The 14,172-nt window shown below is 37.7% G+C and overlaps 5 protein-coding genes and 1 non-coding gene across 8 annotated transcripts; 4 read left to right on the top strand and 2 right to left on the bottom strand.

Moving 5' to 3' along the window:
• The first annotated feature begins 1,736 nt into the window (after nt 1-1,736).
• Nucleotides 1,737-1,808, top strand: Trnad-guc. The gene has a single exon. It is a non-coding gene; the product is annotated as a tRNA-Asp (tRNA).
• A 152-nt stretch (nt 1,809-1,960) lies between these two features.
• Nucleotides 1,961-8,985, bottom strand: LOC107270406. Of its 3 annotated transcripts, none has more exons than XM_015745402.2 (3): nt 8,862-8,985; nt 3,543-4,101; nt 1,961-2,867 (listed from the first exon to the last, which is right to left on the bottom strand). In XM_015745402.2, the coding sequence occupies exons 2-3, from the start codon at nt 3,718-3,720 to the stop codon at nt 2,044-2,046; spliced, it is 1,002 nt and encodes a 333-aa protein (XP_015600888.1). In that variant the 5' UTR covers nt 3,721-4,101; nt 8,862-8,985; the 3' UTR covers nt 1,961-2,043. The 3 variants fall into 3 exon arrangements, with proteins under 3 accessions (XP_015600888.1, XP_015600889.1, XP_015600890.1); XM_015745403.2 differs by lacking the exon at nt 8,862-8,985 and adding an exon at nt 2,951-3,072 and having other exon boundaries at nt 1,961-2,862; nt 3,543-3,681; XM_015745404.2 differs by lacking the exons at nt 3,543-4,101; nt 8,862-8,985 and adding an exon at nt 2,951-3,072.
• Nucleotides 5,199-6,502, top strand: LOC112493614. Its single transcript, XM_025087766.1, has 4 exons — nt 5,199-5,383; nt 5,474-5,572; nt 5,678-6,429; nt 6,498-6,502. Exons 1-4 carry the CDS (start codon nt 5,328-5,330, stop codon nt 6,500-6,502), a joined length of 912 nt encoding a protein of 303 aa, XP_024943534.1. The 5' UTR covers nt 5,199-5,327.
• Nucleotides 6,450-8,321, top strand: LOC107270402. Its single transcript, XM_025087758.1, has 3 exons — nt 6,450-7,145; nt 7,450-7,823; nt 7,879-8,321. Exons 1-3 carry the CDS (start codon nt 6,555-6,557, stop codon nt 7,955-7,957), a joined length of 1,044 nt encoding a protein of 347 aa, XP_024943526.1. The 5' UTR covers nt 6,450-6,554; the 3' UTR covers nt 7,958-8,321.
• LOC107270409 (transmembrane emp24 domain-containing protein eca) lies at nt 8,932-10,178 on the bottom strand. Its single transcript, XM_015745407.2, has 4 exons — nt 9,911-10,178; nt 9,577-9,797; nt 9,333-9,479; nt 8,932-9,256 (listed from the first exon to the last, which is right to left on the bottom strand). The coding sequence occupies exons 1-4, from the start codon at nt 10,041-10,043 to the stop codon at nt 9,107-9,109; spliced, it is 651 nt and encodes a 216-aa protein (XP_015600893.1). The 5' UTR covers nt 10,044-10,178; the 3' UTR covers nt 8,932-9,106.
• A 5-nt stretch (nt 10,179-10,183) lies between these two features.
• LOC107270407 (DDRGK domain-containing protein 1) lies at nt 10,184-11,648 on the top strand. The gene is made up of 2 exons (XM_015745405.2): nt 10,184-10,341; nt 10,462-11,648. Exons 1-2 carry the CDS (start codon nt 10,257-10,259, stop codon nt 11,259-11,261), a joined length of 885 nt encoding a protein of 294 aa, XP_015600891.1. The 5' UTR covers nt 10,184-10,256; the 3' UTR covers nt 11,262-11,648.
• Nucleotides 11,649-14,172: the final 2,524 nt, after the last annotated feature.

Genomic DNA, 14,172 nt, shown 5'->3' with positions numbered 1-14,172 from the left:
CCCAGGATCTTCGTCTGCCTTTCTCTTGTCCATTTGTATTGTTCATTGGTCCAGTACATCTTTCGATACTCGAGGTCCATTTTGGGGACGACTTGACGATTCTAGCCTTGAACACTATTTTGCACTTCCTGTATTTTCGGTTGCGGATGGCATCAGCACCGACCGAGGCCGGAAGTCCCCGAGGGGACTTGAATTTACGCTTCAACCTTCGTCACTGCCCGCCGCAAAGCCGAAGCTAGGGCAGGTTAGACGTAAGGAACCACGTTCGATCTCCGAAGACGAACCACGTTAACCCTAGATCAGCGCGCAAAGTGTTTCCTGCAGAGGGTGATTAGAAGTTACCGGGATTTGAGGTCCCATACGCCAAGTGGAGTAGCACAAGCGAACGCAGATTGACGTGACCGCTCCCCTAGAGAGCGCAGAAAGGGATGCCGACGCCAACCCATGACTCCCCACCGCTCAAACCGTCTTGGCATATTTGCTGCGGAGTTTACTGCGATACCAAAGTGATATCACGAAGAAGGTATAGCCCAGCGGAAGAAATTGGGAAAATAGGTAACACAAAAAAAGAGAGAAAGAGAGAGAGATAGAATTAGATAATCAAGTATTACCTTAGAATGTAGATGAACAAAAGAGACAAAGAATAGATGAATGTATCAGAACTGTGATGTATTTGCGGAGAGAGGGGAAGGGGAAGGAAGACCGGCAAAACGCGGTTTCCAAGAGAACGGCTCTCGAAAGACTGACCTCTGCACCAATAATACATTCTTTGTATACCGCTGAGTACCCCCTCCCTCCCGCTCGAGAACTCCTTGGCAGAAGTGATGCCCCCCTTTGACAGGTTTGTCAATTACAACTCGTACAGGGTTCGTCAACGATGCTCTGGAGTGACGATGCGGTGACTGATCGGTGCACGGCAATTGTTCGCATTTCAGGATATCGCTGACGCTCCCTGTAATGCTCCTAAAGCCTACGTTTCATTAGCACAGCAGGGCTCTAAGTGCGTCTCTCTCGCACGCATACGGATTATTACACTTTTTCTACTACCTATAACTATACTACCTTTAACTTATAACTATACTACCTATAAATGTTTTGAAAAACTCACAAAAATGGTGTGTGCCCTGTACCTGCTACGCACTAATATTGAATTTAAAAGAAAACTATGAAGGTACAAACGATGGAACGCAGTGGAGATATACTAGAGACTATACTCTTTCGAAGGGGACTGATTGGAAAGAGGTACAAACGATACTTTCTTGAAGAACTTCAAAAATTGGTGTCTGAGCGTTGTACATGCTACGCACTTAACTAGAATTTCTATAGTTCCAGATAGATTTTAACAACAGTTCTGCTACGTAACATCGTTAAAATACCTATTAAGCATACTAGTCGCACCATATGCTTCAGTGCAGGTATGCATAAGGAGCTGGCTTTCAGTGTTGTTTTCAGGTTGTGTTTCAAACAGTTCCGGAATAATTCAATAAAATATTTGATCTGTGTCCGTACGCAGATATTGATCCAAGCATTTAACTTATTGACTACACGGAATGAAACGTAATGTACTGATTAATTACGCATCCAACTAACAGTTACTAGAAAGCATCTAATGTTGTAACCAGAGTCGCTTTAGTTTACAAATATTTATTTATAGAAAGGCAAAATAATATAAATAAAAATAATATAAACAAAAAATAGAAATATGATACTTATTTCACATTCAACATAAACATGAATCTTCGGTAGTATAGTGGTCAGTATCCCCGCCTGTCACGCGGGAGACCGGGGTTCGATTCCCCGCCGGAGAGAATTTTTTTTTTAAATATAGTTTTTTCAAACATAATTGTCTAAACAATTTAGAAACTTTTTCTACACTTTTTAAAGTTGTGGACTAAAATTTATCAATATGAAAGCAACGAAGTAAAACTAGGATTGAAGGATACAAGAATATGTAATGTGCTTGTAGAAACCAGGTTATTTATTTACTGTGCAAAAAGTACGTACTAGTATAAATATTAAAAAATATTTTTTTAGTAGGTCACTTCATTCACTTACATTTGTTTCATTAAAATCTTGGGTTGAATCATCTGAAGACAATAGAATTTCGGAACTCCGAGGAGAGGATGCAGCTGTAGTCGAAGCGTGCCTGGAATGAGATTCTGTGGGGGAATACGGAAAAGAAATGTTCAGAGAGCCAGGGGCGACACCACATGATGCAGGATATATACTACGTGGCTGAAAAGATGAAGGAGCCGCCTGCTGTACAAGAAAATTCTGTTGGGCAGGAAAAGGCTGCTGAAATTGAGAACTGTGTTGTGTAGGGAATAATGTACTGGTAGCAGTATGCGTGATACAACTGTGCCTAATTCTTTGAAGAATATTCAATACTTCACTCCTAAATTGGAGCTTTCGATCCTCGTCTAATTTTCTAACTATGGGAAGCAAACATTCAAAGAAAGAACGGTCTTGATCTTCCGGTTCTGGGGTGATTGGTGTGTTTATGAATTTGAGAAGAGCACTTTTAAATTGTCTGCGACGTTTAGCTGTACTTTTCTTACTCTCTGTAGGCTTTCTGCATGCAAAAGTGGATACTGAATTGGGAGATGCAGCAGAGGATGTTGCGGACGCCTCTTTTTGAAAACGCTCTTCTTTATCATCAGAAGAGTTCGGAAGGTCCCCGCTTGATGTTTTCTTGTCCATAGTTAACTGAGTAGTAGCTAAATCCGTAGAGTGTTGCAAAAAAGACAGCTGCTTCGCATAAATATATTGGCGTCCTGATACTGTTGCTTCGCCAGATTTTGTCCTCTTTCGAATGCTTTTCCCATAATTATCCTTGAGATTCTTCCACTTGGTCATAGACTTCTTCACTTAAAAAAAAAAGATTTCTTTTTTAATAATGTTACAGAATCTCGGAAGCGGATGCAATCTGATAGATATTCACTATTCGTACCGGCTTGGACATTCGGCGTTGTACAAAATAGTTAGGAAAGTGTGCTGTACGATTTGACTAATTTTAAAAGAAGAATGTTTTCCCGCATTTACAGTTGAAAGGTGGCTTCAGATTTCCTCCATCTTTGAAAAAAAAACGCTAACTTTCCTCATTGCCTTGGCGCCCTCGATGGGAAACACGTTAGAATAGTTAAATCAATCAAAAGCGGATTTTTGTATTTCAACTATAAAAAATTCTTTTCCATTGCTATTTTTGGAATAGTGGACGCTAACTATAATTTCATTTACATACACGTAGGATCGTTTGGTAACGAAGAGGACAGTACTATATTTGAATTCTCCAGTTTACACAAGAAATTAATGGATAATTCACTGAACATCCCCAAAAGCAAGCCACTTCCCAACACTGATGATCCAAATACGCCTTACGTATTTATAGGAGACGAAGCATTTGGACTATCTGAACACATTACGCGGCTTTACAAAGGAAAAACATTGACCAAGTCGAAGAGATTTTTTAATTATCGCTTTACTCGCTAAGTAATTAAGTAGTTAAAATTATAATAGATGGAAGTAAATAAAACAATACTTACGCATATTATCCTTCTCGATTTCCGATTTTTCATTATAATTCTCATAGATTGCTTCGCACACGGAACTCCATGCTGCTTGCCTTTTATTCTTATCGTGGTGTTCTTCAATAGAAATATTCCAAATTTCCGGATACTTTTGTATTTCGTTAATAAACAATTCTGTGTCTATTTCACCCATCTTCAGTCTTGACTGTGGTTACAACGCAGCAGATAAATGCAATGTACGCAAAAACACGTGTGCATAGCCACATTCGTTGTTGAGTACTGCGTCACTGACGCCGCCGCGCGTCGGACGCGCGGCAAGGCAATAACGGCGTCCGTACCGGTAAATGACGTGTTGGCGCATCGGCAAGGCGTCACGCGAGCATTACACCATTCTCTCAAAACACGCTGTGGACGCAGCGTCCAATGTCTTCGCGTCCATTTACCACTCGTGTGCTCCAGCGGGAATCAGCAAAACTCTGCGAAACGTGTGATTTGGAGGCTAGCCGTATAGGTCCGGTCGCATATAAGCCCATGTTCTCGTTGTTATCCGAAAAAGGAGAATCCATGTTTTAACCTTTCACATTATTTTGTTTGTTAAATTTATTAAAACACCAACATTAATCCACTTTCAAAAGAAGGGAAGCGAACTTAATTTCACCCTGCACAAACACATCAGAGATCCCTACTCCCCTGGCCTGGACCTAACCTGACCCTTTTAATAATAGACATAGAAAAAGAGTTTAACTCACCAATTGGAATAGTAAACTCAAGTATGCTAAGAAAGTTTGCGCTAATAAGTTCATTGTAAAAAATACTACAACGCTAACTAATAATATTTTTACCCTGCCACATAGTTAAGAATATCGTCTTTTTTCTCAGTGTAGGGTAAACGGCTCAGTTACTGACCTTATCCCAGCTTGTAATCCCGATGGCATAATTTTGACTGCCATACATACAGTTTTTGTAGAATAATAATTCAATTACCGACTAATTACAAAGCGTTTTTTACTTTAATGACTGGAGAAACACACTGTTTTAAATGAAACACATATTTTAGAATAGAAATTGACCGGTGAATAGTGCGACACGCGTTTTAGTGGCTCCGCAGCGGCAGTGCTAAATGATGACAGTAGTTGGGACAAGGTACGTCATTTTGAATTTTGTTCGTCGTGTAAGTATAAACACATAAAAATAGTGTTAACATCTTCAGCAGGAACTAGACTATCGATGAGATAAGAAATTATTTAACTTTTGGTTAGATACTTGTGCGAATTCGCGGGGTCAATAAGTGCGTCACATAATTTAGGTTATATTGCTGTTGTTGACACTCGATTTGTCACCTGTTGCATCGAAGAATTTGCTTTGTTTATTTATTGTAATTTGCCGTGACATAACAAATTAAAGAAAACGATTTTAGTTTTCATGAAAGGAAGAACCGGGAAAAATTTTACAACAATGAGACATTAAAGTTTCCGGAAATATATATAATATTTAAAATATTTTCTCACTTAATGCTGCTGATATGTTTTTTTATTGTTTACTGTTTATAGTATATATTTTAATAATGCATTGTAAATAATCCACCTCGAAAGACTGTGTCGAAGAGGTAAAGGAAACTGCAGTGATAGCAGCCTTGGCAATTACATCAAAAACTCTATCCCAAGGGTATGACATGCTTTTTTCTATAATACAGATAGTTTGACAATAGGATTAATTCTAATATCTATTATTGTGTTCTTCATGCTACGTATTTTTAGGTGAAAATCAACCTCCGCTTCTAATGATAAGATTGAAGAGACAATGGAGACTGCGGAGTCAGCTGATTCATTGATTCCATTGAAAGTTTCAGTGGAAGGGTATAAAATACTTTTTTTCACTACGGATAGCTTTTTCAATAAGAAAGTTTAAAATATGTATTATTGTGTCCTTTATTCTACGTATTTTAGGCATAACAAAAAAATTATTTGGAAAAAGTGCATCAAAGAAGTGATAGGGACTACAGAAACTGCAGACTCATCTGTCATTTCACGGAGTACTTTGAAAAGGTACAATATACATTTCATTTTTCCTATAGGTCGCTTTTTCAAAGTAAGTAATTATATTGTATTATAAAATATAAATACCAATATATCCATTTTTTATCTAATTAGGAAAAGGACAAATGTTGAACGGAGATACACAAATGCTGATCTCGAGAAAGCTTTAGACGCGGTTAAAACGGGAATGCCTCTAAAAAGAGCATCAAATCTTTACAAGATTCCGAGGACGACATTGCTTTACAAGAAGCGTGGTACATTACCACCTGTACTGACATCTCCTGGACCTAAATGCATACTTGGCGAAGAAAATGAACGCAAGCTCGTTGAGTGGATTTTGCACATGAATCAAAGCGGCTTCCCTCTAACTCGGGTCCAATTATTGGATAGTGTTCAACTGCTTATAAAGCATCTAAAGATCAAGACTCATTTTAAGGATAATCGCCCTGGGAGACATTGGTACAAAGCATTTAAGAATCGTAACCGGGAAATAGCTGAAAAAGTTACCCAAAATTTGACGCGCAATCAAGCTGATTTAAGTGATAAAAAGCTGCGAGGGTGGTTCTGCGAGGTACAGAAGTATTTTCAGTCGAATTCACTTCTTAATATTGATGCTTCTCGCGTATTTAATTGCGACGAGTCGGCTTTTTTTTTAAGTCCAAACGATGGCTCGGTATTGACCAAAAAAGGTGATAAAACGGTGTACAATTTCATTAAAAATCATGAAAAAGAGTGCTTGACCACACTCATCTGTGGAAGTGCGAGCGGGGAACTCGCGCCACCGATGGTACATTTTCCTTACAAACGGATTCCCGGATATGTCGCTGCACGAATGCCAAGAGACTGGGCCATCAGTCACTCGGACAGTGGGTGGATGACTGGGGAAACATTTTTCGAGTATGTCGCGAACGTTTTTTACCGATGGTTGCTGAAGATTAAAGTCGTGTTCCCAGTCGTACTCTTTGTAGACTGGCATACTTCGCATTTGACCATGGCGTTAAGCGATTTTTGTAGAGAAAAAGGCATTAAGCTCGTGTCGCTATACCCAAATGCAAGTCACATCTTACAGCCGATCGACGTCGCATTTTTTCATTCTCTCAAGGGAATATGGGGGAATGTAGTTCGTAATTGGCGACTAGAAAATAACGATCAACGTTTAAGACGAGAAGACTTTGCACCGCTTCTTCAAAAAGCTATCGACACTCTCGACACAAAAAGTATTCTCAAAAGTGGTTTCAGAACAACTGGGCTCTACCCTTTTTCAGCGGATAGAATTGACTACCAGAACATTTTTACGAACTACGATAGCTCCGAAAAGATCCCTCCGGTGACTGAAACCGAAGGATCTCGGTATAAAGAATTGTTAGAGTATGTTGAAAATAACATCGAAACCGAAGTGCTGGAGATGTTCAGAGACGTCAAAGAGGGAGCAGAATGGAGTGGCGATCTGGCACATCAAAGTTTATTCTACTTGTGGCGAAAAATTAAGGATATTAGTATCAATGCCAGCGAAGTCAGTCCCGCCATTTCAGCCGACAGCGTTGTTCAAGAGGGACACGTAGATGACAAAAATGGAGTTTCGGTATTTTAACGCAATATTTTTCTTTGTTAATTCTTTATCATCTGATATATTACTTGACTGTGTTTTATTAGTCATGGAAAAACTCAATTTTCAGTAGTTTCAAACATCAATTGCTATTGTCAGTATGAAATTTTTTGTACATAATTACTTTTTACATTTAATTTATCTCAAGGGATTTTTTATGACAATGCCAGCTTATCAATTTTTATAATTTTTTATATATTTATATATTTAAATTATAATTTTCTATTTATAGAAAATCCTTTTTCTATTTATAGAAAATTATAATTTACTGTGAAATTAGATTTACAGTGAATATGCAACGGGTAAGGTGAAACAAGAAAAAGGAAACCATGAAAACCTAAACGTGATAAATATGGCTGAGTTCCTTCCAGTTGGAGATAATGTTTTGAATATCCGAGACGAGATTTCGCATAATCTTTCAGCAGTCGACGCAGATTGTAAAACTATTGATACTACTCTCTACGAGATCGACGCACCTGGAACGTTAGTATCGTTCGAAAATATCAACGAAAATCCACAAGAAGGGACGAAGCAGATAAAATTGGAACATCAATCCACTGACGAAGGGCCGACGGAGCTTATAGAATTGCGAAGTCAATGCATTGACGAAAAGCCGAAAAAACCGACTTCTCCGAACCCATCGACGCCAAATTCGTAAGTTGATATTCCTCCCGGTATTCTTTCGCCATTTAAACGAGTTTTTCTTTAGCTTCCCAAAAAGGAGGAGTTTCCGAAAAATAAATCAAGCAAAACGTAAAGTGCCAGCAATACTTACATCCGACGAATGAATAGAATATGCCAAGCCGAAAGATGAGAAAAAACATACAGAAGAAGAGAAAAAAGGCAAAAATGAAGAACTTTTGAGAAAAGCCCATCTGAAAAAGAAGTCAAAAAGAAAGAGACAAAAACCCGACAGCAATCTCGATAACCATTTTTTGTTTTCTTTATAAATTTGTTTACACATTTAACGAAAATAAATTACTCGTGTACTAATTAAAAATTTTTTATTGTTTGTACCTAATGTGTGTCCGTGAAATTACGTAAACTGCAATTTAACCCGTTTGCATGGGGATATTCGGAAATATGAGAAAGTGGGTACTTAAGTACGCTCTTGTGTGAGTCACTAAATGGGCCGTTTACCCTATACTGCATATCAAAACAGCAGATCGTGGTAATGGGGGATTTTTAATCTGTTTACACCTTCCAACCACAATGACGAGTATCAAGAATCATGTTCCACTATTAAAAAAATGTTACCCTTCCTGGAATTTCCCTTATTGATATTTTCCCTGCAGATGAGGATTCTACTGATGAAGAAAACACAACTGAATTCATGTCTGTCTATCCTTAAGTGATTCACAATACATTCTCTTATACATACTTTTTCTACAGAATTTTGACTGGTCTCCTTGACCATCGTTTATGTTCTGAAATACCATGAAGGCTATAGTTTTAAACTTTGTTCATTAAGACTTTTTGTTAGTACTAGCTGATATTGGTCTTATTACTGTACGCTTAGGGTGCAAAATAGCATATTATTTTTTATATAGAAAGTTAGGTCATTTTCATCAGTTTCAAGTAAAATGTACAATAACGAAACAATAAAAAGAACAAATACTTTTATCATTTAGTAACTTCACCATCCAACCCAAAAAAACCTATCCAATTTAGCCATTTATACTGTATACATACCTCCTTAAATTGTTGAAATTTGTTTGCAATTCAAATAAATTGTCATCTAAATATGACAATTATACGGAAGTACACCGCAGTATATTCACATATATATTTTTGTTCACGTATATTACAAATGGAGTGGAAATTTATAAGTAGATTTCGTTCAAAACACATTTGTGTTTTTTTTTGTAACTTGAAATTCCATAACACAAAATTAGACTTAATTGAATGAAGAGTCTTATTTTACAATCAATATGCAATCATACTAATTTCTTAGCTTCAAAGAAACTCTTGAGATGTTTCATCTGCCAAGCACCCATAACCAATAAAATCACTGTTTGAGTCAGAGACCACCACAGAACACGTTGGTTGGTGCTCTCAGATGTTTGTCTGAATCTTTCTTCACGATACTGAAACACAAGATATTAACATAACGCGTTTTTTCAATCATATTTACATTTTTTTCAATAATTGTACAAAAATTACCCTCTGATAATTCTGTTCCTTGGTAATTTGTTCTACTTGATCAAGAAGTTGACGAATCCTTAACTGTAGTTCAGAAAGTTTTTCCTTTTGTGCAACATTGGCATAATCAATTGCATGTTCACCAACTTGTATATCTAAATGTACTCTCTGAAAGAATATTATTCCCCATAATGTTTGTATTAAAAAGAACACGTAACTGTAAAAAAAATACAAATTTGTACAAAATACGCTAAATAATTCTTACCAGCTGTGAACCACTGAACCACGCAGTACTATTTGAATATAGACAAATTACATGCTCTCCAGGAGTATTTGATGTAAAAGACATGCGTCCCTCAGAACTATACACTTTGGAAAGCATTAATTTGTCATCAGGATCTCTGACTTCCACATGCATGCCAATACCAGGACTACTTGGCATAAATCCACCACTTCTTGGATCATACAGCTCCACTTTATAGTTAACTATAAAAAAGGTTAGAAATACCTATATTTATAGTCACAGTGTACCAAATGAGAATGAGACAATAAAAACGTTCTTTGAATGCAACTAACGATTTAAAACGTGGAAATATTACCTAAAACTGTAGTTTCATCTGGGATTTCTTCAATGAAGCATTTTCGTTCTGTCTCGCCAATATGAAAGTAGAGAGCGGTGGTGCACTGTAGTAACGCGCACAGAGCAATAAATACACCAACGTGCAACGACATATTAAGTTTAATTCAATAAATTCTCAGAGAGATAATACGAATGTGAATATAAAGTTGCAGTGAACGAGGAGAAAAGTAAGTACTGACAGAGCAAACACGTCACCGTCCTCAACCATTGAGTACAAGACTACTGGCGCCACCATGGCTCAACTTCTTTGCTATTATTATACGTAACCTTAAAATCTAAAGTCAAATCGTGAAGTCCAAATAAAAATGGATCCCACATTATTGGTTTCTATTGCAGTGGTACTTGTTATCCTAATTATTAGTTTATCCTTCCTATCTCGTAGGAAATCAGGTACGTAATAGACGTAGTACGCAACATAACAATAGTTTTCACTATGTTTATCTTTCCTTTCTTGTCAGACATTTAACAGCTGTTTTAACATCAGTTTTTAATTTTATATAATATTTATAGATGAATCAAAAACAGCTTGTGAGGTTCAAGGACCTGCAGTACGTGGACAGCCAGTTAGGCGAGCTGCAGGAGTGAGAAATGCTCGTAGAAGAATGCGTGGAGATGTAGCTCCACAGGCAGAAAGAGATGTAGCGAATGTATCTGACGAAGAGAGTAATGATGAAGCAACTGAACGAGTTGAGTTTCCTGATAATAAAGTTGGTGCAAAGAAACGAGCAAAGTTGGAAGCAAAGGCTGAGAAAAAAGCACATAGAGAAGCAGCAGAGCGTGAAAGAGAAGATCGCCGGAAAAGGGAACAGTTACTTCAGGAAGAAAGAGACAAACTCACTGAAAAAGAACGAGCAGAAGAACAACGCCAAGAGGAAATTGAAAGAAAAGAGAGGGAAGAAAAGGCAAAGAGAGAATATGAAGAATACCTCAAAATGAAAGAAGCATTCAGTGTTGAGGAGGAAGGTTATGACGAATGTGATGAGGAGGAACAGAAAAATCTGTTACAAGAATTTCTTGCATACATTAAGAGAAACAAAGTAGTTGTTTTGGAGGATCTTGCGGCACACTTTGGTTTGAGAACAGTAAATGTTATCGAAAGAATTCAAGATCTGCAGACAGAAGGGAATTTGACAGGAGTAATAGATGACCGAGGAAAGTTCATTTATATTTCTCATGATGAACTCGAAGCAGTTGCAAAATTTGTACGGCAACGTGGTAGAGTCAGTATTACTGAGCTTGCAGAAAATTCAAATCGCCTGATTAACTTAAATTCTGGAAATGATTGTCGCAATACTGTGGAGGCTCGTTAAAACTTTATAATCAGGTCAAACAGAATGGCTGGGTATGCAATTTATCTGCTTTGTAAGGAAGGTGCCGACGGTCCACTTCTCAACATACTACACCAATTGAGAATATGAATAATGTGGACAATAAGGGACTTTCTAATTTGGCTATACAGAACTTTTCTACGTTTCTACGTGTCACAAATAAAAACGTAATACCTCCAACTTCCACCAGACTGTTGGTTTGTCCCAGTCGTCAGCTAGCTTAGGGAGAAAGGAGCTATAAATAATCGTAATATCCTACATTGGGACAATTCAAATATGTTCATACATTTTTATATAGAAAGATATTAATTTAAATACCTCGAAAAATGTAATAGAATTTACAATAAATCGTATGTATAATATATAATACCACAATGCGTCACATTTCCCTTAATTATAATATTTATAATGTAGTGGAAATTCATAAAATTAATAAACAGCTTTTATACGTATTAATTATGTATAAAAGTCATACGATAGTTCCAGTTGCTCATTTAAAATTCTTGATACAAAATTTCTAATCTAACTTAACACTACCCAGCAAACACCGTAACATTTACATATCGGCAATGTTAAAATATCTTACTCAGGGATACAACAGTTATATACATGAGATATTTTACAGCTATTACATAGTTGAATAGGACATTTCAACATTGCTGATAGGTAACTTGGTGTTTGTGTTTACTGGGTATGGTTAACGTTCAACGTCCCTACAGGACTTTTGAGATGATGAAGAGCACCTCACAGGATTGGTGACGTCTACGTGGCCAACAATTTGTTTCCTAATTAACATATAAATCAGCCTTTGGTTCTATGCCGTAAACTTCTGCCGTTCTTGGTGGACACTTTGGTTGGCAAAACATCGTGTAGCTCATAACGCAGCCCGGATGAACGAAGGTTCCAAGATACGAACACGTGATGAAACTCGAATCGATGTTGCATCAGATTCTAGTTTACCTTAACTACAAGATATACGATGATTCTTATTTCTCTGAACATGTAATTGATTTTTTGCAAAACGAAGCAGCACGAATCATGTTGAAGGAAGCTCAAGTTCAGAGGAATTTTGTTAGATAATTTCAAGAACGACGCTTTTTTCCTCCTCAAAACAGTTATTATTGTTCGTGCAACATCTTTCCTCAGCTATTCAAAGCGTTTCCCTTAATCTTTCACAAAATATCGACAGAGTATGAGCAGCTTAACCGAAATTCCACAGGAAAGAGGAACTATCATGAACTTGATTTTAGGTCCTACATGTATAATTTATCAGAATATTTTTTATCGAGTTTATAGAAAGAGGAATGACTGTGGTGAAGGAATTCCACGAGAGTTCCTAGTTGAAATCCCGTGGACGTAATAGCTTGTATATCTGGTTTGCCGGCCTCTACTAGGACCTTGTTTACCATTGAAAGTTGCGTTTTGGCTATTCGTTGCTTGAAGCTAAACGATCTCACGTATATCGGAAATATATTAACTAAGATAGGATGTATCGTGTAACTCCGGCGCTGCCCCCACCTGAATCGGATAACCGGAATGACGGTCGGACGATTGCGTTGAAGAGGGAGTGTACGAGATTCTGTAAAAGCTGGAGGATTTTGCGAAAGACTCGCAGTTCTCGAATGGGAATCGCATATCGCGCCATCACTAATTGAAAATCATTTTTAAAAGAATTTGAAATACCGTGCCCACGTTAGCATCGAAGGTTAAGAGAAGTCAAGAAAAAAATTATTTTTCAAAATTCGGTTAAGCGTGCAGTGTTTCGTGTCTGTGAAGTAGACTTATGTGTCCATGAGGTGCAAGGTCTTAGACTACCAAGGCAACTCCCCGACGTTCTTACTCAGTGTGAGGTGAGCACTCGACAGAAAAACAGGTTCCCAGCCCTTCGAAATTGGTCGTACCGACTGGAACAGCTGGAATCAGTTTACGTGTTCGTCGTTACCGGAAGCACAAAGTTTTCCTTTGTACCGGTAATACGAAACGAAGCACCCCGTGGCACCACCGTCGCGACAATTTAGTCTTCATTGAATCTTAGTAAAGCAGATGCCTAAAATTCACTTACCAATGAAACTCGCGAACATTTTTGGGCTCTTTAGTTCTGTAAACAATAACCCCAAAATATTTTCTTCATCCATAATGACGTATTTCATGGAAAAATCAAAAAGTTTCAAGATACGTGTACGCCCAGTTGGAATTATCAAGAATCCTTTACACCGCAATGTGCAGAAAAGCGTACGAAGTATTTTTAGCGAATAACAAATATCGTTTACCTTTCAGACTAGCAAAACATCTTAGAACGCGCAAAGACAGCCGTCGGGGCAACGCTGGAAATTGCCTGGAGCTTCTAGTACTAATGCACTTACACCACGTACCATAGAGTATGTATAACGTATACGCGTAATGAACAATTCCTGATGAAAAATGGACGAAAAATATTTCATAACCATCAGAGCCGTATCTCCAAAAAATAATAATCGAAATGTATTCTTTGTACGTAGAAGGGAAAAACATATAATCCGAAAAGCTCTGTGGAAGCAGCTAACGCAGTGCAGATCAATCGGCGTGTACAAAGTCTCAGCTGCTACTGAACCATTGTCCAATCGTCTTCCCACTTCAGGTGACATCGGCTACCTTTAAAAAACCAACACCCAAGCATTTGTCAGGAGTAACGCGTGTCCTAAATCAAAATGGTCCACAACAACCGTGACGGCGCCATAATCAAGGGGCCTTATCAGGAAATTAGGTAAAATAAAATTGGCATCCTCAGAATAAAAATATAGATTTGCAATAATATAATTTAATACATAATCATTTTTTCTTTATTTTCGTCCCTCACAGAAAGGAGAGGGAACAACAAACCTCTCAACAACCGCAAGAACGTCGTCCACAATCG

This window comes from Cephus cinctus, unplaced genomic scaffold (assembly GCF_000341935.2).
Source record: "Cephus cinctus unplaced genomic scaffold, Ccin1 Ccin1_scaffold0754, whole genome shotgun sequence".
NCBI classification, from domain to species: Eukaryota; Metazoa; Arthropoda; class Insecta; order Hymenoptera; family Cephidae; genus Cephus; species Cephus cinctus.
This window is presented reverse-complemented; position numbering and strand designations above follow the sequence as displayed.